Source organism: Bombus huntii, chromosome 10 (genome assembly GCF_024542735.1).
Source record: "Bombus huntii isolate Logan2020A chromosome 10, iyBomHunt1.1, whole genome shotgun sequence".
Classification (NCBI taxonomy): domain Eukaryota; kingdom Metazoa; phylum Arthropoda; class Insecta; order Hymenoptera; family Apidae; genus Bombus; species Bombus huntii.
The window spans coordinates 2,793,736-2,815,588 of NC_066247.1; the positions used below are offsets into that span (position 1 = coordinate 2,793,736).

The 21,853-nt window shown below is 30.5% G+C and overlaps 8 protein-coding genes across 13 annotated transcripts; 5 read left to right on the forward strand and 3 right to left on the reverse strand.

Moving 5' to 3' along the window:
- Window positions 1–219: 219 nt before the first annotated feature.
- On the forward strand, window positions 220–1,351 carry LOC126870652 (prefoldin subunit 6). Its single transcript, XM_050628560.1, has 4 exons — window positions 220–445; window positions 659–728; window positions 827–1,022; window positions 1,089–1,351. Exons 1-4 carry the CDS (start codon window positions 443–445, stop codon window positions 1,216–1,218), a joined length of 399 nt encoding a protein of 132 aa, XP_050484517.1. The 5' UTR covers window positions 220–442; the 3' UTR covers window positions 1,219–1,351.
- A 133-nt stretch (window positions 1,352–1,484) lies between these two features.
- LOC126870646 (COMM domain-containing protein 2) lies at window positions 1,485–2,708 on the forward strand. Its single transcript, XM_050628554.1, has 5 exons — window positions 1,485–1,801; window positions 1,868–1,945; window positions 2,027–2,109; window positions 2,188–2,361; window positions 2,442–2,708. Exons 1-5 carry the CDS (start codon window positions 1,735–1,737, stop codon window positions 2,646–2,648), a joined length of 609 nt encoding a protein of 202 aa, XP_050484511.1. The 5' UTR covers window positions 1,485–1,734; the 3' UTR covers window positions 2,649–2,708.
- A 279-nt stretch (window positions 2,709–2,987) lies between these two features.
- LOC126870633 (rhodopsin-like) lies at window positions 2,988–5,126 on the forward strand. The gene is made up of 8 exons (XM_050628540.1): window positions 2,988–3,263; window positions 3,339–3,577; window positions 3,651–3,757; window positions 3,844–3,950; window positions 4,038–4,185; window positions 4,263–4,373; window positions 4,445–4,611; window positions 4,705–5,126. The coding sequence occupies exons 1-8, from the start codon at window positions 3,088–3,090 to the stop codon at window positions 4,817–4,819; spliced, it is 1,170 nt and encodes a 389-aa protein (XP_050484497.1). The 5' UTR covers window positions 2,988–3,087; the 3' UTR covers window positions 4,820–5,126.
- LOC126870635 (rhodopsin, long-wavelength) lies at window positions 4,956–7,550 on the reverse strand. Its single transcript, XM_050628542.1, has 6 exons — window positions 7,387–7,550; window positions 6,766–7,097; window positions 6,347–6,594; window positions 5,993–6,251; window positions 5,744–5,910; window positions 4,956–5,674 (listed from the first exon to the last, which is right to left on the reverse strand). The coding sequence occupies exons 2-6, from the start codon at window positions 7,087–7,089 to the stop codon at window positions 5,539–5,541; spliced, it is 1,134 nt and encodes a 377-aa protein (XP_050484499.1). The 5' UTR covers window positions 7,090–7,097; window positions 7,387–7,550; the 3' UTR covers window positions 4,956–5,538.
- A 143-nt stretch (window positions 7,551–7,693) lies between these two features.
- LOC126870645 (DNA replication complex GINS protein SLD5) lies at window positions 7,694–9,700 on the forward strand. 3 transcript variants are annotated; one of them, XM_050628553.1, is made up of 2 exons: window positions 7,694–9,265; window positions 9,365–9,700. In XM_050628553.1, the coding sequence occupies exons 1-2, from the start codon at window positions 8,998–9,000 to the stop codon at window positions 9,652–9,654; spliced, it is 558 nt and encodes a 185-aa protein (XP_050484510.1). In that variant the 5' UTR covers window positions 7,694–8,997; the 3' UTR covers window positions 9,655–9,700. The 3 variants fall into 3 exon arrangements, with proteins under 3 accessions (XP_050484510.1, XP_050484509.1, XP_050484508.1); XM_050628552.1 differs by having other exon boundaries at window positions 7,694–9,197; window positions 9,279–9,700; XM_050628551.1 differs by having other exon boundaries at window positions 7,694–8,867; window positions 8,938–9,700.
- Window positions 9,701–9,836: 136 nt separating this feature from the next.
- Window positions 9,837–17,781, reverse strand: LOC126870602 (ATP-binding cassette sub-family C member 4-like). Of its 2 annotated transcripts, XM_050628435.1 has the most exons (19): window positions 17,638–17,781; window positions 15,637–15,742; window positions 15,446–15,556; window positions 15,215–15,349; window positions 14,915–15,119; window positions 14,619–14,844; window positions 14,362–14,518; window positions 14,022–14,271; window positions 13,755–13,946; window positions 13,369–13,655; window positions 13,101–13,284; window positions 12,657–12,997; window positions 12,370–12,571; window positions 12,079–12,295; window positions 11,782–12,012; window positions 11,469–11,699; window positions 11,091–11,392; window positions 10,365–11,012; window positions 9,837–10,278 (listed from the first exon to the last, which is right to left on the reverse strand). In XM_050628435.1, the coding sequence occupies exons 2-19, from the start codon at window positions 15,708–15,710 to the stop codon at window positions 10,198–10,200; spliced, it is 4,074 nt and encodes a 1,357-aa protein (XP_050484392.1). In that variant the 5' UTR covers window positions 15,711–15,742; window positions 17,638–17,781; the 3' UTR covers window positions 9,837–10,197. The 2 variants fall into 2 exon arrangements, with proteins under 2 accessions (XP_050484392.1, XP_050484395.1); XM_050628438.1 differs by lacking the exons at window positions 11,469–11,699; window positions 17,638–17,781 and having other exon boundaries at window positions 15,637–15,916.
- Window positions 15,960–18,908, forward strand: LOC126870626 (tubulin alpha chain-like). Of its 3 annotated transcripts, XM_050628517.1 has the most exons (6): window positions 15,960–16,099; window positions 16,180–16,212; window positions 16,927–17,146; window positions 17,270–17,571; window positions 17,701–18,282; window positions 18,486–18,908. In XM_050628517.1, exons 3-6 carry the CDS (start codon window positions 16,942–16,944, stop codon window positions 18,723–18,725), a joined length of 1,329 nt encoding a protein of 442 aa, XP_050484474.1. In that variant the 5' UTR covers window positions 15,960–16,099; window positions 16,180–16,212; window positions 16,927–16,941; the 3' UTR covers window positions 18,726–18,908. The 3 variants fall into 3 exon arrangements, with proteins under 3 accessions (XP_050484474.1, XP_050484475.1, XP_050484473.1); XM_050628518.1 differs by lacking the exon at window positions 16,180–16,212 and having other exon boundaries at window positions 15,978–16,099; XM_050628516.1 differs by lacking the exon at window positions 15,960–16,099 and having other exon boundaries at window positions 16,135–16,729.
- Window positions 18,909–19,071: 163 nt separating this feature from the next.
- Window positions 19,072–21,588, reverse strand: LOC126870636 (nuclear inhibitor of protein phosphatase 1). The gene is made up of 6 exons (XM_050628543.1): window positions 21,267–21,588; window positions 21,073–21,133; window positions 20,844–20,997; window positions 20,402–20,622; window positions 20,124–20,327; window positions 19,072–20,047 (listed from the first exon to the last, which is right to left on the reverse strand). The coding sequence occupies exons 1-6, from the start codon at window positions 21,359–21,361 to the stop codon at window positions 19,685–19,687; spliced, it is 1,098 nt and encodes a 365-aa protein (XP_050484500.1). The 5' UTR covers window positions 21,362–21,588; the 3' UTR covers window positions 19,072–19,684.
- Between the last annotated feature and the right edge of the window lie 265 nt (window positions 21,589–21,853).

Below are 21,853 nucleotides of genomic sequence, written 5' to 3' on the forward strand. Positions count from 1 at the left end.
AGATTATTTATTTTTTATGAAGTTTAAAATTTCATTACTCGGATCTTAAATTTTAAATTAGGTTTCCGAGAGATCGATAAATTGCATTTCTCCATTTTCTTAATTTTTTCGTGTTTTATAGAAATTTTCTATTTTTTAAACATAAAAAATTATATCATTTCTAATAAAGCTAATTCGTATGGTAATCTAAATGTTATTAAATAACTTCATATAGTCGATTTTTATTCCTAATTTGTACATCCCTAGGATTGTGTTTATGCATGTGTCATATGGCAGTACGCATTTAAATTAGTGGAAGAGTTGAAACAAAATAGATTAAAGAAATTTAATTAGAAAGAATATCTGTCTATATATAAAATTTCTTATTTCTTTTATCCTTTATTAGCAAATATTTGTCGCATAGTTAGTCAGAAAACAGGTTATAGAATATTACTACCTCGAAATGGTACGATACATTTAAAATAGGAAATTAAGATTTAAAACAATTGTAATTTGCAACCTGTATATCCAAAAAATTGTGTTCATTTATTTCTTTTTTTTTTTTTTGTAGTAAAATGTATTTAATATTTGAAATATAATGGGATATTTGTGCTTTATGTAACCTAACCTCATTATCGTATAACATTTCTTTATTGTTCTTAATATATTTCTTTTCCAGACAAATATGACGGAAGAAATTCAAAAAAATTTAAAAACAGAAATAGACAAGTACAAACAGGTTCAAAAAGGTATTCTTAATTTCTGTACATATATCATATTTTATGTGATATATCGTGTAATTATAATTAATAAATATCCTGTTACACATAGATTCTGTTTGTATCAGATTACCACAAAGCATTGAATCAAAGACAACAGCTGGATGGACAATTAAATGAGAATATTGCCGTAAAAAAAGAATTAGATCTTTTGAAATCAGAGGATGATGTTTTCAAATTAATTGGACCTGTTCTCATTAAACAAGATGTAGAAGAAGCAAAACAAAACGTTGCTAAACGAATGGAATATATCTCTTCTGAATTGTAAGTGACCAGATATAAGAATATCATATATATATAAGATCAAGAATAATTATTTTATAATTTTAGGAAAAGAGTGGAAGAATTAATAACGACATTAGATAAGAAACAAGATACACATCGTGAAACATTGGAGAAATATCAACAGATGTTTCAACAAGCTCAAGTGAAAGCATCCCTCTCTCAACCTAAAGCATAATTTTATACATGAAAAAAAATTATATGTTGTCGCTTGTTATGTCAATATCACAAAAGAAAAAAGATCATATAACCATAAATGTCACTATTCCTATTTCTGATTAAATTTGTTAATAAATTTCTTGTAAAGCTTTTACATTTATTTATTTATACAACTGTGTTTACAATTATTATAAAGCTTGAAAATAATATTGTAATGATGTTAAAGAAATATTAAAATTATTTAACCTAACTTTACTTGTGTTTATATTGAATACTTATTCGACGAGGTATATTCCTATATATATTGCAAAATTTATTATAGACAAAATTTATAACATATTTTTAATATGAACAGATATGAATGAAAAATTCAGTACTTTTTATATCCCAAGAATACAAACATAGTGTACGTTCTACATTCGTAAATATGGCGATTCTTCTATCGCTTGCAAGTTTTGCGATTGACAACTCCGTCATTCACATATCAAATTTAACGTAAATAGTTATATAGTATTATTTTTAATAAAATAAAATAATGTTATTAACATTAAAACCGGATCATAAAAAACATGTATTACTTCTTATAGGATATACACCGCAAGGTATGTAAAATTATTTTTATTGCTGATTTACTTCATTATAAAATAATAATTACGTATCTTTTCCAGTTTTACAAGATTTTTGCAAATTAGCACTAGATTATTTGCAAAAAGGGCCAAATATTAAATTATATAACGCAGCAGCTCGTAAGTAAACACATTTTTACTTATTTATATAAAATAATTAAAAAGAAAGTCTAGTGTTAAAAATTTAATTGTTTTTTCCAGAGAAATTGGATGTTGAAGTAAGTGTAATTAAGAATTCAGTGGAAGGACTTGTTAATTTATTAATAGAGAGTTGTAGATATAAGGTAACATAAATTTTATTAATCTATTTGTATTTCTCTTAATTTATAAAATATTATTTAACTAATATTCAACTTTTCCAGCTAAATTCTGAGGACTTTAGAGATTCAATAATATCTTTAGGTTTCTCTGAACAACAAGAAGTTATATTAAGTAAATTATATAATGTTAAAAAAGATGAAATATTGGATACACTCAGAGATATTGGATTTAAGTTGCCAGAATACCATGATATGGAATGGAGATTTGAAGTCCAGGTATTATATTATTTCATCCTTGAACTTTGCATCTTTAATATATCATATTTTTATATTATATGTAATGTATTTTTTCATAGATTGCTTCAAGAGCATTATTGAAACAAGTTGCTCCTCTCATTACTTTGGATTTATCTATAAAGGATCCTGGCAAGGATGAAAACATTGAGCATGTATTACTTCAAACTGACCCTGTTAATTTATCACACATAACACAACAATTAGAAGAGGCTCTTCAAGAAGGTTACAGTCAACACATTCGTAGACTTTCAAGAGCAATAAAATGATGACTTTGTAATATAATCATATTTTATGTAATAAAATATATAAATTATATACATAGAATATATTTAAGTCACTTTTTTTTAGCTGTATATTATAATAAGACATCATGTATTAACTGAATCTATATTGATTATTCCAATTTACACTTAAGAGCATATGTAAAGTTTCACTTTGATTAGATTACCCTAAATTTAAAATGACGGTAATGTTCATACATCATACTATCCTTTGTAAGAGCAATATAAATGCATTTATTAAGGCTATACATAAATTCATTTGAATATTTTATTGGATGACTTTATTGGATCTTACCATATCAAGCATATAAAAGAAGAGTAGTCTACTTGTAGTTGCAGTTGTAGTATGTGAACAGTTAAAAGAAATATGTTACGCAAAATTATATTTTAGTGTGAATTTAAATTCAGTTTGTAAAATCAGTTTATGATGTATACATTCAATGCAACAACTCCTTGTTTCATTGGAGCCATGCCTCCAAATATTTCCATTTTAACAACTACTACAGAACCACATTTTGCAAGGCAAATAATGCGTTTCAATAATCAAACAGTTGTTAGTAAAGTGCCTGAGGAGATGTTACATTTAATTGATACATATTGGTAATTAGCACATTTGTTATTTTTAATAGCAATGAAGTCCATGTTGATATTATTTTATTAAATTTTGAAATATAGGTATCGGTTTCCTCCGTTGAACCCATTATGGCATAAAGTCTTAGGTTTAGTTATGATAGTATTAGGTATTATGGGATGGTGTGGTAATGGTGTAGTGGTTTATGTATTTATAATGACACCATCTCTAAGAACACCAAGTAATCTTCTTGTGGTAAATCTTGCTTTTTCCGATTTCATTATGATGGGTTTCATGTGTCCACCTATGGTAATTTGCTGCTTTTATGAAACATGGGTTCTTGGTAAGAAATTTTTATCATATAATTTCGGAAAACTTAATTTTACAAAACTTTATGTTTTAAAACTTTTATTTAGGCCCCTTAATGTGTGATATTTATGCAATGGTTGGATCATTATGTGGATGCGCTTCTATATGGACCATGACAGCTATTGCTTTAGATAGATATAATGTTATAGTGAAGGTATACATGCACATGTACACATATATAAATAGGTATGTTAATAATTACAATAAGAATAATATGATAAGAAAGTGGAATATTCTTAGGGGATGTCCGGAACACCTCTTACCATCAAAAGATCCATAATTCAAATTTTGGGTATATGGTCTTTTGGTTTAATATGGACAATCTTACCTTTAGTAGGGTGGAATAGGTAATATCTTGATTATGAAAATGTATCTCCTATATATGTAAACTAGTGAGTATGCTTAATTATTAATATACCGTACTTATCAATCAGATATGTTCCAGAGGGTAATATGACAGCATGTGGAACAGATTACCTTACACAAGATTGGGTCTCCAAGTCGTATATATTAGTTTATTCTTTTTTTGTCTATTACACTCCATTATTCACCATTATTTATAGCTATTATTTTATTGTTTCAGTAAGTATGTATTTTGAAATTATGTTAATTATTAGTTATATATGTGTAACTGTAATACATTCATTATCATTTTATAGGCTGTTGCAGCACATGAGAAAGCGATGAAAGAACAAGCAAAAAAAATGAATGTCGCTTCTTTACGATCTGGAGAAAATCAAGGTGCTAGTGCTGAAGCAAAATTAGCAAAGGTACCGCATTGTGTATTTAACTTAATTAAAGCGTTAATTTTAATTTTATGAAATATAAATATATTTTTTAGGTAGCACTAACGACAATATCGCTATGGTTTATGGCATGGACACCATATCTTGTGATCAATTACATTGGAATATTTAATCGATCTCTGATCACACCCCTTTTCACAATATGGGGTTCTCTCTTCGCGAAAGCGAATGCAATATATAATCCGATCGTTTATGGAATTAGGTATGTATTTTACGAATACATTAATGCCACCTTAACAAAAAACAATGAATAAAAAATAATGCTAACGATCTATTTTATAAATATACCATATAGTCATCCAAAATACAGAGCCGCGTTAAAGGAAAAACTACCGTTCTTAGTATGTGGCTCAACGGAAGAACAAACCGCTGGAGGGGAGAAAACTTCAGAAGCTGGTGGAAACTCATAAAATGAATCGAAAACTTGAATGTTATTTTATTTTATTGTAAATACATAGAATGTTTTGTAAATTAAATATTATCCGAAAATTGATTTAAGAAGGAGGTGCTCGCACTTTTAAAGGAAATAATGAAATTTATAGATACAGTTGCTTGCAGAATTTATTTGCTTTTATAAAATTAAGGTACAGATGTTCCCTTCATGTTTCATGGTGAATGTGATGTGCTTACTAATCTAGTAAACATAGAGCTGTTACCTGGTGTACCAAAGTGACCATGTATATTGTTACGCAATAAATGTACAAAATTAAAATCATACCTATGAATTGATGTAAAATGATCCGCATTGTGGTGAGATGCGCATCACGCATTCAATCACAGGCGATTCAAATATTGATCATTTAATGTCGCGTATACAATGACTTTGTATACTGGCGTTGTTCCTTACCGAATTAGATGTGCTGGCCATTAGGCTATACTTTTGAATGTTCGAACATATTCGATTTAAACTGTTTTAATTTTGAATGTCTAATTGACCACATTGATAGTTTTGTTATCGATAAAAAATATTTCTTAATGTCATATCAGGTGTTAATATTTACAAATCGTGTCTGTAATAAAATTTGGTGTTCTTCTTACCTAGTTAGGTATATTTTAATCTATATTCTTCTGATTGACCGTGTCACAGTTCGAATATAAGTAAGGTGCAGCCATGGCATATATTATTGTTTTATGCATTTGATTTTTCGTTGTCTGCAACAGTAGTTGTACCAGAAACAGTAGATGTAGCGTCTGTGGGTGCTGGTTCGGCGGCGCATGCCAATGATGGGAATCTTGCAAACAGCGCAGCTCGGTATTTCGGGTGGCTGGAAGAGAGGAAAAGGAAAAGAAAAGTTTAATTTTATATTGATTTAAACTTATATAAATATAACTACCTAATTCCATAAACGATCGGATTGTAAACTGCATTGGCTTTGGCAAATAGAGAACCCCAAATTGTGTAAAGCGGACTGATCTTAACGAGACTGAAGATGCCAGACCAGTTGATGACCAGATACGGGGTCCAAGCCATGAACCATAAGGAGATTGTCATAAGGGCAACCTAGAATCATTATAAAATATCCCGTTATAAGTAAAGAAAGTTTAAAATAAAATATTCATTACATTAGAAATTTATTACATACTTTTGCCAATTTACACTCGGCACTAGTACTTTGATTTTCAGATGATCGCAGAGAAGCTACGTTCATCTTTTTGGCTTGTTCGCGCATATTCTTCTCGTGGGCAGCTACCGCCTGGATAATATACCAGTAACTCCAAATGATGAGGAACAGCGGGAAGAAGTAAACCCAGATGCTATATAATAGGATGTAGGAGACGGATACTATATCTTTGCTGAAGTAATCAGTGCCACACGCGGTCATGTTACCTTCTGGTACATATCTAAAAAACAGAATCAAGTTTCGTTACTCGTAATCAATCCTCGAATGAAATATTAATAACACTTATCAAAATATTATCGCGATCAACCGAATTACCTATTCCAGCCAAACATAGGTGCGATAGTCCAAATCAGGGAGAACAACCATATCCCCAGTATACGAAGGAGAGCTCCGTTAATGGTCAATGGCTTACCAGATAAACCTTTGACGATCACGTTGTACCTATCGAATGCAATCATCGTCATCGTCCATATGGAGCCACATCCGAACAAGGAGCCCAACATTGCGTAGATTTGACAGAAGAGAGGCCCAAGTACCCATGTCTCATAATAGCAATTGATCACCTGTTAAACAACAAATTATATCAAATTTATTCCATATGCTTGAGTTGAGATAATATTTCTAATGGTGATACAGTATACTATACAGTTAGTTGATACTATACAGTTGAGATATCACTTTTCGATTGGAATTATTTGAAGGATCGGAAAAATAAAAATTGCTTTTTTACGCACCATAGGTGGAGACATGCAGAACATCATAAGGAAATCGCTGATAGCAAGGTTGATTACAAACAAATTACTTGGCGTGCGAAGACTCTTTGTCGAAAGGAATATATAGACGACCATGCCATTTCCCGAAACCGAGATGAAACCAAGCAGACCTATTACAAATCCAAGGATTGCGTGCCACATCGGATTTAGTGGTGGAAACTGATACCAGTGGGCGTCGATTAAATGGAGCATATCAGGTGGAACCTTGTCAACCACCGTTTGATTTGCAAACCTTTGGGCTCCATATGCGTATGCCTCATAACTGGGTCCCAAAGCAGAAATCATCCTTGAATCTGTAAATGTTCAAACACTCCCTTAAGACTTTGTGCTTTCTTTCTTTCCTCCTTCTTTCCTTTTGATTATTTAAACATTCAAATAGTTCGAATGAATAGTTCAAAATACAAAATGTTCAACAGTAGATAAAGTACAATAGACTTATCGTTTCAAATCAAATTTGCCCAAGTCTGGGTTCTATCATCACTATAAATAAGTTATGTAACATTATCAGAAAATTTTAATGCACAGACTTTCCGAGAACACTTGAAATGAACGAAACACCATCACTCCGTTTCCGTTTCTCACCTTTAGGCTACTTGGAGAAAATCGTGGTAGAACGAACTAATCCAAGTACACGTCTCAGTTCGATTTCGGTTGACCGCGATAGGTTTTTGAAATTTAACAGAAGGTTGTAGGTAGGCTGTTAGGTCCACTGTTGGATGCGGCTCGTGTCACCGCCGTTCGACTTTCGTTTAAATATGAACCGATTTCTTACTTCGACCCTGCCATATGTACCCTTACGTTTAGTTTTCTATATGTTGTTACGATCTAAGACGGTAAACAGTCTTAAGAAGGACTTTATTAAGTTAACGAGGATTTAAGAATACCTTTGGTGTATCTTTAGTGCCACACACAGAAACCTTACAACGCTAAAGTAGGAATAGAACACGAAGAATCGCCATATCCTTTTGATACCCTTCTACATCTTTTATATTTAACTTCGAACCATAATCCCTACAGTAATATCCGCCTGCATTCTTAGTTGTTTGACATACATTCAAAGAAAAAAACGAGAGACTCTTGTTCGTTCTTTCGTCTTCGTCTATTCCATCGATTCGAAGAATGAGATACAATAATTAAGCGAATATATTAGTAAACTCGTGATTTCGATATCTATATAAGTTTTATGTAGATTTAAACTTTAATATGGTTTCATGCTATAAGAAGCTTATTATAATAGCGTATGTAATGTACTCTTCTTCTTTTTCATTAACTTGGATAGTCATATTCTTCGAGAAACCACCCTTATGTGGTTTTCTCAGAAATTAACTTCTTCATAAATCCATATATATCATGATTACGTAATATCATTCACGTTCTTTCATAGTACTTAAATCGAAATATAGAAATAATCTAAAAAATAATAATTATTATATAATCATTCATTCATGTACATATGTATCTATTTCAAATTTAAAAATACATTTCGCGGTTCAAGTTTAAATAATGAGAAATATCGAATTCAGTCACATGGTGCATAATACATAGGTAATTTAATCTTCCCATTCTTAGGGCTAAGTTATTTATGACTCGCTGAATTTAAAACGATAACATGCGCGCTGGCAGAACAGTTTATATTATCCATAAAATGACAATCGACTTAGAAACGAATTGATGATTTGATGAACAAATCAGTATCATACAGTTCTTTGAAGAAAAAACACGTATAAGATAAGAAAAAATCCTTCTTGCATTCAGTTGTATTTTCGTACATATGTATTTGTAATATATGTCTATATATGGACAAATGGTCTTAATTTTATGTATAATAAATAACAATATTTAATTTTTTTTTTATTAATTTTTATTACAATTTTTTATTATATATAGTAGCTTTTAGAGTATTTGTGGAAAAATATAAACTATATATAACATATTTTGTATAGAATATGAATCATATAATATAAATAACAGAACACCTGTTCGAGAAATGTAACCTCTTAGCGTTTCGATAAACCCTGCTATCGAACTTGTCTGTATTTTGGAAGTTAATACTATGATTTTTTGTACGTTGTTCAGTGATTAACCGATATTGTAGTAATTAAGTTATTATTAAAGCACGAATTAATATTCCAGTGAAAGTATATTTATTAAAAAGTTTATAAGATTGCTAACTTTTTGTAAACGATACAAAACATGGAAGTTGATACAGGAGCACAATTGATAGCAGAGGACAGTGATCAGGAAGAGGAAGAACTAACTGCTCAAAGTGTTTTATTAGCGATAGAGGAAGCTTGGCTAAACGAAAAATTCGCTCCTGAGATTTTACCACACCGGTCTGATTTGATTGAGTGTATGCTGCAGCAAATCACACATATGGAAGAAAACATGAAGAGGTTAGACAAAGGAGATCTAAGATTAATGATACATAGAATGGAATTAGATAGGATTAAATATATGATAAGTAATTATCTCAGGGCTCGATTAGAGAAAATTGAGAAATATACCATTCACATACTTTCTCAAGAAGCTAACAGATCTTCTGAGGATTGTTACTTATCAGTTGCAGAGCTACAATTTGCGAAAGAGTTTCTTGCAAGTATCGAAACACTTTTTAAAACAGTTGCTTTGCAACATATGCCTGGAAATTTTCAGACATTTGAAGTTGATACATTAGCTGTAAAACCTAATATGCAAGCATATGTATTTTTAAGGGCTAATGATAGAATTAATGGAATCTTACTTCCTGGTTCAATGGACGAAGAAATAGATCTTGAACCAGGCTCCCAACATATTATACAATATAGTGCTGTAGCTGATTTAGTTAAAACTGGTGCTGTTAAATTAATCTAATATCTTATACAATTTAATAGTGTGAATAAAGAAATCTAATACTTTTTATAGTCGTTATATAATGAAGTCTTATTATTTACAGTATACAAAATTAATATATTAGAATAGATCTGTGTAATTAATTTGTTACAAAAAATTATAGAAAAAGTTTGGGACAATATGTATATATATATATATATATATACATTTGTGTACATATATTTTATTAAAAAGTAATTGTACATTGAATTTACATATAATTTCATATAGTAATCTTTTTCAACATATATAAAATATATTTTGCATTATAAAATATCTAAACAATATCAAAAATACTATTATATATGAAGTACAATGCTTTGCAGATGCAAACTTATGCTGCTTATGCAAATTTACTTGTGAACATTCTCACTGTGTATGGACAATATTTTTACATTAAACAAAGTTTAAAAAATTATAGCTGGAGTATTTCAAAGAAGTTTTGATCGCAAGAAGTGTCATTATACATTAAATATAAAATAAATAATTATGTAAGTAGGAACAATATTAGTATTTACCAAAATTCTAATTATCTTTCACTGTTTCACCATTATGAATTTGTGGCAGTGACTGCAATTCTGCATCGGTGCAGACACTGTTATAAGCCTAAAATTTGATAAAAATTTATACAAATTACAACAAATTGTTATAAACAGATATTATAAACAAGAGAATATTTAATATGAATATACCTCTTCTGCAATTTTTTTGAGTTGTTCAAACATTAGCTTCCCAGTTTCTTTGACCATATTAGTGAAATGGCTTTGCTCATTTTTAAGTAGAACATAGGGATGATCAAATTCAATTGCTTTTCCATGATCCATAACTAGCACTTTGTTGCTATCCATGATTGTATTCAATCTATGTGCTATGGTTAATACCGTGCAACTCTTGAATTTTTGTCGAATAGTCTTCTGTATTAAGGCATCTGTCGCAGGATCGACATTAGCGGTAGCTTCATCAAGAAGCAGAATCTTATTATTTCTTAAGATCGCTCGAGCTAAACAGAGTAACTGTCTTTGCCCCACACTGAAATTAGCTCCACCTTGATCGACATTATAGTCTAGAGAAGAAACACTTAATTTTAATTCTACATCCTCGAGGGCAGCCCAAAGAGTAGCATCATCAAAATCATGAAATGGATCGAGATTATCTCGAAGCGTCGCTGAGAATAATACAGGTTCTTGTGGGATAATAGAAATTTTCCTTCGTAATTCATGAAGACCTATTTGTTTTGTATCTAATTTATCTATGTAAATAGCACCTTCGAGTTTAGCCAAACGAAACAAAGCTGATATTAAAGAGGTTTTACCAGCACCAGTGCGACCAACTATTCCTACCTAAAAATGCAACACTTAACGGTTAATTTAAATATATAGATAATATGCTAATTTTGTTGATAAACAATAATAAATTACCTTTTCTCCAGATTTAATGGTAAAACATAAATCTTTAAGAACTGGTGGTGCGGAATCTTCATAGCGTAAATATAAATGATCGAAATTTATTTCTCCTTTAGAAGGCCACCGTGCAGACGGTTTTTTATTAGGTTCACTTTCAAATGGTCCCTCTTTATCGAGCTGTGTAAATTGTAGAATTCGTTCTACACTTGTCATTTGCGATATTGTTTCTGCAGTTTGACGCATTCCATGCTGAAGCATTCCACATAATATTAATACTTGAGATATGGCTAATCCTACATTTCCCGCAAATGTATTTCCTAAAAATATGTGAATAGATATTTAATGACATAATGTTAATTACTTTTCTGATGACAGCATAAATTTATAAATTACCATCATCCAATATGATGAAGCTATAGGTAATAAAAGCAATAAAACAAATAGACACAACATCTAATGCAAATCCAAAAGCAGTACTTGTTGCTATTGTCAAGTAATAAGCACTAGTATGAAGATCTTGGTGAACGTCGAATTCTTTCCGAACCATGTTATGCGCGCAAGCAGAACGAATTGTTGTTAGTCCTAATAAGGAAGAACTAACATGGGAGAAAACAGGACTTTTGGCTAAAATTTTATAGAGAATTGTTAATAATATTACATTAATCATTCTGAATAATATTTATCTAATAAATTACAAAATGCTTACTAGTTCCTTCAAAGCGTTTCATATCTTGCGCAGTTTTAAGATAAATATTTCGTATTTGCCAATATAAGAAACCCATGATAAACATTGGAAATATTGTCCACCAATTAATAATGAAAACTTGAACTAAAATTCCAACCATTACTGTAAATATTTGGATGGATTCTATCATCGTTCTTGGTAAAATTTCATCTACTGATCCAACATCCTTTGAGAAACGATTTAGAATGCGACCTAAAATTTAACATTATAATATTTTTATTTTGTATAATTTTATTTTATATAATTTTAAATACTTACCAGAAGGATGTGTATCAAAAAATAGCATCGGCGCTTTTAATAAACACGAGAACATAAGATTATGAAGATTTTTACTAGCATTCATACATATTTTATAAAATACAATATTTCTTGTGGATGTCAATACAATGCTTGTAAGGATGAATGCTCCATAAATCCACAAAGCAGTGTCACGATGGAGGTAAACTGTATTGGACCTTGCGTTAATAGTCCACGTCTATACATATAAAATAAAAAATAAGATTCGTCGCTATTTCTTAAATGGAAAAGAAGCAAAGTAAAATTACTAACAATATTATCAAAACTTTCATTTTTTAATGGGTACAATTTTGAAATTGTACTATTAAAATCATCCATCTCCAATAAAGTCGTTTCATTTATTGATTTATTTGTATCTCCGTCAGCGGAAAACGGTACTGTGTGGTTTTGTTCCGATAGTTGAACTGTATGATTAATACTATTGCGTTTAATGCGTATTTCTTCTTGTTTTGTCCTAAAAAGAAAAAAGAACAAAACAAAAAAGGAGAGATAATACACAAGATAACTCTTATTAAAAGGAAATAATAATAGATACTAACCAATAAGCAACCCAATAATCGCAACCACTACTTCCAATCTGTCCAAAAATTAAAGACCATACAAAAATCAGAATCATTAAGACAGATCCTCCAGCTCGAAAATATTTCCAATAAAGAGATTTAGAAACGTTTCCTTTTGCCATTAATTCCTCAGTTTCTTTTGGTTCTGTTTCATCATCATCTTTACCATTACCATAATTAATAGATAAATCAGGATTAGTATTATCATCAATTTCCATGACTTCCGAATCTCCTTTATTTTCTTCTGTCGAAAGCATATGTAAAAAGTCTGTACGTTTGCTTTGAATTTCTGTAAATGTACCTTCACATTCGATTTTGCCCTAAAATAAACATTACTTTATAACATAACAATGTTATAAAAGTAATATAACATAAAAATAGCATAGTAATATAATAATGACAGTTTTGATTATTACTACTTACATTGTTTAATAGAATAATGTAATCGCAATCTTTCAAATATTGAACCTGATGTGTTACAAGAATTCTTGTTTTATTTCGAAGATAATTTTTGATGCATTCATTGAACAATTGTTTTCCTACGTGAGTATCGACTGCGGATAATGGATCATCCAATAAATAAATATCCGCGTTCCTATATACAGCCCTGTTGTAATGATCATTTGAATTAAAAGTGGTTCTTAAAGTTAATATTTCAACATAATACCGTTTATTTCTTGTCGATATGTACCTAGCTAAATTAATTCTTGCTCGTTGACCACCACTGAGTGCTGCACCTCTATCTCCAACTAAAGTTCTGTCGCCGTAATTAAACTGTTGAAAATCTTTAATGAGAGTACATGCTCTAACAACATCATTGTACTTTTCTTTATCATAAGACTGCCCAAAAAGTATATTATTGCGCACTGTACCCGAAAATAACCACGCTTCTTGACTAGCATAAGATACAGTACCATTTACTTTTATTTCTCCATGTGACTGTTGTAGTTCCTTTAAAATTAATTGAAGAAATGAACTCTGAAAATGTACATGAAGATTAGCAGCATTCTGCATTACAAACAATGAAGACATTACTTTTTGAAGATATATATATATATATGTATGAGGATATATTACCTTTCCTGCACCAACTGAACCAACAATAGCATAAAGCTTACCAGGTTCTATTTGAACATTGATATCATGTAACGTATTTGCAATTGTGTTTTCTGTCCAAGATGCTGTAATATTTTTCATCATAATACTACCATCTCCATTGGTTTGTTGTGACTGGATTATGTTATTATTTTCTTTCAATAAAAGGAAATTCTAAAAAAATGTTATGTTATAAATTACATATATAAAATCCACATAGAACAAAACGATAATAATTATTTCTCTTACTTCAAGTCTCTTAATAGATACATGAGCCTCTGCAGCAGCAGATACAGCCATAGGGTATAATATAGCCATAGTAAGTTGGAGGATATTGAAATATTGTGCCATCGAAAATACTTTATCGGCAGATATAGTGTTGCCGAGAAGTACATATGCCATAATTGTAAAGTATAATGTTGTACGTTCGGTAAACACAAAAGTAGCTAAGGTAAAACCTCGTAAGTACGATGCAACTGTTAGTACGTCTATCTCCTGACTAAAAAGTAATTATACATTTTAAACACATTTAATAATTTATAATACTTGTATAACAATAATAATAACATAACAAAACACTGAAGAAAACCTTCTAACAAAGCTAACAAGTTTTTCAAATGGTTGTTCCCAAGTATACATTTTAATAACTTGAATTCCACCAATTATTTCTGACATTAATCTTACTCTTTCGTCAGTCCTAACTGCGATTTTTAATCTTAATTTTGATACCCATTTTCCTAGATATCCTACAATAAAACCACATTAGTTAGTTTCTTCTTTTATAATTTAAAAGGCTATTACACAAACAAAATTGTAATAGTGATATATGATGACATATGTACATACCTTGAACAGGTACAGTTTGCATAGTTATAAGAAAAACACCAGCTAAAGATGCGATTCCTACACTTTCCCATATCATAAAAGTAATCAGAGCACCTTGAATGGGTAAGATCCAAATATAATGCAATGCTATAAATAATTGTTCAAATCTTGCTACATCATTTGACATTATGTTTATAATTTGTCCAGGAGTAGTAACATTAGTAGAAGATCTTGACAAACGCAAAATCTAAAAGCAATGGTATTTTAAGTAACAATAGTTGATAAATATAAATTTATGGATAATAATTTGTTTTCACCTTTCTATACATTAGAGAGGAACATGCTATTCTCACTCTCATTCCAACTTCCATTAAACCTAACATAGAATGATGAGTAATTAAAGCTCCACATAAGACTATAAGTATAACAGCTGAAGCATAAATGTATGCTTCATTAGCTGTGGATGTTGCTCTAGGATCAAAGTGCCAGATAAGAAGACCTAGCACATATGGTTGAATAACCCTAGAATTCCATAGTGATTAAAAATTATACAATAATAGTAAATAATATATATTATAATGATAAAAATTATGCAATAAGAAACTTCTCGCTCTTACCTTAAAACAACTGCTAAAAAAAACTGCCATCCTCCATAGTGAGCAAATGACCACATAAATGTTTTTCTTAAAGCATTAAAAAATTTAGGTTTTCTATTTGCTCCTTCTGCGGACTTAACTTCTTTAATCCAGTTCCTAAACAAGAATGGAGACAATACAAACATAGTTCATGATATGAATTTTATCAGTTCCAAAATATTGGTATTATCCTTATGTACATATGCTTATTACCTCTCGAGTTTATCTCCAAGATGTTGACTAACATCATTTGGCATGACATTATAGATATCTTTAATCTCAAGATCATGATCCTTAGCATACCAGAATAGTGGTTTCAGCCACCTTAAATATAATAATAAATATTTTTATATAACAATAGCTCTATTTTAAAAAAATTATTATAATTAACATAGAAAACTTACCAAAAGATCAGTTTACTAAAAACATTCGCCGTTAATTTTGGATTGGGATTGTCATACTTCTTACTAGAATCCATGATCGATCGTTTTACACATAGTACAGCTATTTCTACAAGAATAAACCATGCCGCACAAAAGAATTTGAGTAGTCACTCTAAAAAGCATTAGGTACATTTACGTTAATTCAACAGTAATTCTTCGCGTCATCATTAAGGAGTCACGAGTAACAATTCCGTTTCTCTCAACTAATTGCTAGGAGTTTTCTGTTACGAGATAGTAAGGAACCTATTAAGAAATGATTCAACAAATCATGACACGTGCACAACACGCGCACGATCGATTGAACGTATGTAATTACATAAGGCTCTCGAGATCACAAACTATTGCACAGTAATGCATAGTATTCGTGGGAAGATAGGATGTGATGAAAATGTCAAGGGCATTAACTTATCCCAAACATTAACAGGTTATTTTTAACTATCTATTTCTAGAAATTGTACTAATGAAAGGGAAGGAAGAATTATATCCTTCCTTTTTTATTCGCAGCATGCAATGGATCATATATAATATAAGAACAAGGTGAATTGCGTTAAAAAATATATTTACAAGCACTGATCATGTATTCAATTAAAAATTGCAATGAGTAATGTTTTATGGAGATAAGGAACTAAGATAAATAAAAGCAATAAATGAAAAAATTTATGAAACTTCTGTAACTATGTAGATAAGCTTATCGTGTAATATAATGTGATCTAATATAATCTAACATGAACATAATGTAATGAACATATGTTTGTCATTTTATCAAGGTTTTCGTGTTTTATTCGATGAAAATATCAATTAAAGAATATATATGATGACTTTCAATATATATGATGACTTTCAACTTTCCTTTTTTTTGTTATTTTCATTACACAATTTCGTTGTCCGGACAACTGAAGTAAATTGTCACAGGATTTTTCTTGGGTAGCGGATGACTGACTTCCAAAATTTCTTGTAATTAAGAAAAATCTTTAATTCTTTTTCGGTTCGACAATCCAAGAAAATTTCAAATAATATTTCAAGATATACGTGTTATTCTAAAGTAATCAAAATGGTATGACGTAAATGAAATTCATAATACTCTATTACACAAGCAATATATCTCTTTTTAACAATGTTCAGTACAATGTAAAATGAATTACATATGTTTATTCTCAAGTTACAAACGATGTAGAGCATTTTTTTTTTATTGCAGAAGACTATTTTTATTTAATTGTTAATCGTTAACGGAAGTTATAAATTTTGCTTCAGCGTGAGTGTATTTCAATGCACGTGGGTCAAGCAGGTGTTCAAATGGGTAATGCGTGTTGGGAATTGTATTGTTTGGAACATGGAATTCAACCGGATGGAACGATACCATCAGACAAAGTGTCCGGAACAAACGATTGTTTTAATACCTTTTTCAATGAAACCAGTTCTGGCAAGATGGTACCGCGTGCTGTGATGGTTGATTTAGAGCCTACGGTCGTTGGTTAGTTTAATTTCCGTAAAAAGAAAATTTTAACTGTATAAATCGTAAAATCTTTTGAAGCTCTATGGAAGGCTGATATAACGAGTGATGTTAAAAATACGAATATTTCAAAACTTCCTATAGACGAAGTAAGGATAGGACCTTACAAGCAATTATATCACCCTGAACAATTAATCACGGGTAAAGAAGATGCTGCAAACAATTATGCTCGTGGTCATTATTCCATCGGTAGGGAAGTAATAGACTCTGTAATGGATCGAGTGAGAAGGTTGACGGATCAATGTACTGGACTTCAAGGATTCTTCGTCTTCCACTCGTTTGGAGGAGGCACCGGGTCGGGATTCACTTCGTTGCTTATGCAAAAACTGTCCGATGATTATGGGAAAAAGAGCAAATTAGAATTTGCCGTATATCCAGCACCACAAGTATGCAAAGCCAAAAAGAAAGAAATTGATAGATATTTTTTTCGCGTTTGTTTTATCTATAATTACCTTGTATATATGATGGGAAGTTGGGTAACACAGTATCCTTACGTAAAGAAAAATAATGTGTAGGTATCTACCGCCGTCGTAGAACCATACAACTCGATTCTGACAACTCACACTACAATCGGTCATTCGGATTGCGCGTTTATGGTGGATAACGAAGCAATTTATGATATATGTAGACGGAAGCTTGGTATCGAGCGGCCTTCATACGCGAATCTGAATCGCCTTATCAGCCAAGTGGTATCATCGATAACTGCCTCTTTGAGATTCGATGGTGCTCTGAACGTAGATCTAACGGAATTTCAAACGAACTTAGTACCATATCCTAGGATTCATTTCCCACTGGCGACTTATGCGCCGGTGGTTTCGGCTGATAAAGCTTTCCACGAAGGGATGTCTGTAGCAGAAATAACGTCCGAATGCTTCGAGGCATCCAATCAAATGGTCAAATGCGATCCTCGAGAAGGAAAATATATGGCCTGCTGCCTACTTTATCGCGGAGAGGTGGTACCAAAGGATGTGAACGCGGCAATTGCGGCTATGAAGAGGAAAAGTTGTATACGTTTCGTTGATTGGTGTCCAACTGGTTTTAAGGTCGGCATCAATTATCAACCACCTACTGTTGTTCCGGGTGGAGACCTCGCCAAGGTATCAATTATTACATAAATATGTCTGTCATTATCAGTAATAATTAAAGAGCAAATTTAATGTTTCACGGTATTGTTTCCATACGCTATAATTAAAGGATTAAACATACTATAGTTGAAGCACTAATTCAGTTATTTGAACATATTTTGAGACAATTTATATATTATTTTTAAAATGCAATTACAAAGTTAAATATGATATAGGTTCAAAGGGCGGTTTCAATGTTGTCGAACACAACAGCTATAGAGGAAGCCTGGTCTAAATTAAATTACAAGTTCGATCTTATGTATCACAAGCGAGCATTCGTTCATTGGTACGTCGGAGAAGGTATGGAGGAAGGTGAGTTTGCAGAAGCGCGTGATGATCTCGCCGCATTAGAGAGAGACTACGAAGAAGTCGCACTCGAATCGTCAACCACACCAGATGCTTCGTTGGAATATTAATATATATAAATGCACGTAATCCGTGCAAGTATTTCGGCATTTTTCAGCTACCCAACAAAAGGACTTATGCATGATCAAATTAATTGTATGTACAAAGAGACTGGTGTTTTATATTACGCTTCTTATGTCTTGTGATTTGTTTATTTATTTTCATCTTTTTAATAAAATTATTTTTTTATAACATTTATTAAAAAAACATATTAATAAAATAAACAAAAATATATTCCCCCCAGTTAGCTTTGAAGTTTTGGGTGATGTATTATTAAATTAAAAATAAATTTCTATGTGCTAGAAACAATACTTTTACCTGAAAAAATAAAACTCGTAAATTATAATGTACTTACTGTTTTCGTAAATAGTAGAAGTGGAATTTATTCAAGATTCCAAGTCAGTATAATTATTGCACTAACAATAAGTACGCGGGTATAGTGATTTGTCACTTTCGCAAATAAAGATATTTAAATTATCTGAAGACAATATCATCGTGTTATTACTTGTAAAGAATATATCTTATATATACAACATTCATAAGTAAATGTAGTAACTTTACCGGATATAATTAATGAAAATAACTTTTTTTAGTGATAATGTACTATATCACAAAAAAACTTTCTTATCATTATTATATTTATAATTCTCTTAATGCTAAAGTAATCTCTATTTATTTATGTTTGTTTATCTTACAGGAAATTTTAATTACAATTTTGATTTTTACAAAGAAGATAAAAAATTATAATTGATTAATGAAGGATGAAAAAGATATATATTAGAATAAATTGCTATGTAAAATACAGTTTTATAGTTATGGTTAAATTGAATTTAATAATGATATTGACTATTAACCAAATATCTTCCTGAACCTTTATACGAGCAATTTATGCATAGATTCTTATATAACTTAATACCTAAATCTCAAATAATAAAACTATCTGATAAAAATAGACTCCTTAACTTAATTATTACACCAAAAGTGTTGGAATAGGTTTCTTCCCAGGCCAAGCTTCTTTGGCATATTTTTTCTTTTTTGGTTCCATCGTTCGTGTATCAGTAGGTCCTGGTATTTCTGCTACATGTGGTGTTTCTGTTTGTATTTGATTGGGTGTCATCTCTACCTCAGGAGCTGGATTTGGTAATGCAATACCAAGTCGAGATGATAATGAAGATAGTGCACTAGAAAATGGATTAAGAGACAACGACGATGGAGTAAACTGTTCTGGTGGCAAATCTTGATAGAGTTGAGGTGTAGTTGTTGTAGGTTGAAGATGCTTTAAAGGATTGTGATCCTCTGATAAGGATATTAAACCTCCTTCCATACGCATTCTCTAAAATATCAATGAATAATAAATTTATAAAACATATATAAATATATATATAATGTTGATTTGGAATAACCCTTACTTTACTGGGAACAACTGTCGTTTGTACAAGATTACGAAATCTTCCGACTGATGGATCAACATCTTCTGGATTTATTACTTCTTCATCATCATTGAACGTAATTCCTTTTTTCTTTCGTTTTCTAGTTGGTTTATGAATTTCATCGTCTGTTATTCCTAGCATAGATATACGTCTATTATGTGCAGTGTTAAATTCCGTTAAATTCTGTAATTAACAATATAGTTATTAAACTATATCTTAATAATATAATTTAAATATAAATATTACTTGAGGCATACATCAAGTTCTGTTTCTGTTTCAGGTAAACCTAATAAACCACCAGCATCTGTATCTTCTGATAGTTTCTCTAATTCCTCTATAATTGGTCTTGTGCCAGTTTGAGGTCTTTCTCTAATAATATAATACCGTGTAGAAGCTCCAAAATGAAATGTACTATCAATTGGTAATTGTGTGGGTTTATGTTGTTCCAAACGAAGATTACCAATAAAAGTTCCATGTGCTGAGAAATCAGTCAAAATTTATAATATTTATAACTTAAATCTTAATGTTTTGTTCAAAAACAAAGAGTTTCATATTTATTTAAATCATTAAAAATGTTCATTTCATATTGCTTAATTAGATTCTGTTTCTTATAATTAAAAATCAATGTGTATAATAAAATATAACATGTTAGTTATGAATTAAAATGTTATAAATTAAAAATAATGATATAATACTTACTGCTACCCAAGTCAACAAGAAATGCACGATTTAAATGTTTGTGATAAACAAGAGCAGCATGAACACGAGAACAAGAAGCGTGATCTATACAAAAGTCATTTAATTGTTGATTACGGCCAAATAAGTAACATTTTTTCTCATCAACCATTAATTTCTGAAACAAAATAATATTTCTGATATATCTCTAAAAAAGACCTAAATCTTTAGGCGTAATATATAATTCCCTTACTTGAATTAATTTGTCATTCTTCAGTACATCTAAATGTAATCCAACTGGTGGCTTCCCAGCCCTGAAAAGCATAATCTATGTGTAAGGTAATATTTTTTATGCTATAAATATACTATAATATTAGATAGTAATATTGTATCTAAAATGGTTAAGTAACTATTTGGAACAGTCTGATAAAAATTTTCCAAACGTACCAATTGGGTACTTCGTAATGATTAGCCATCACCACTTTGAAATAATTTGCTTTGTTATTAAATGGACATGAAATTAACCGGGCAGAAAAACACATTCGATGTCAGCGATAGCAGAACGTCATATTAAAAAAACCTTAATGAAATTTTATGATAATTCTTCATAACTGCTTCCGTTTCCATTCCATATATTATGGATATTTCTTAAAAGAATATAAATAGTAGGCACATACATATACGCACCCTGAAAGAAAGTTATTTTTTATCAACTTTAACATAAGGTATTATTTTGATGCCATATACATATAGGCATATATATCATTCAAAGACGTAATTAAGTAACTTAGTGCCCCGGGTATATCAATGAAAATTTTAAAGAAATTTTGATGTACACTTTAACATATGTTCGTGTCATAATAACTAATTCTATCTGTTTTATTTCATATTTAAAACAATAAAATTGTAATACAAAGCAGAGAAAATGATAAGAAAATAAATTTTTTATTTTGATACTATCCTAATATTCTTTTGCATACATACGAGTAGTGTTCTCATTTTGGATTCTCAGATTTATAAATCATATATTTTTT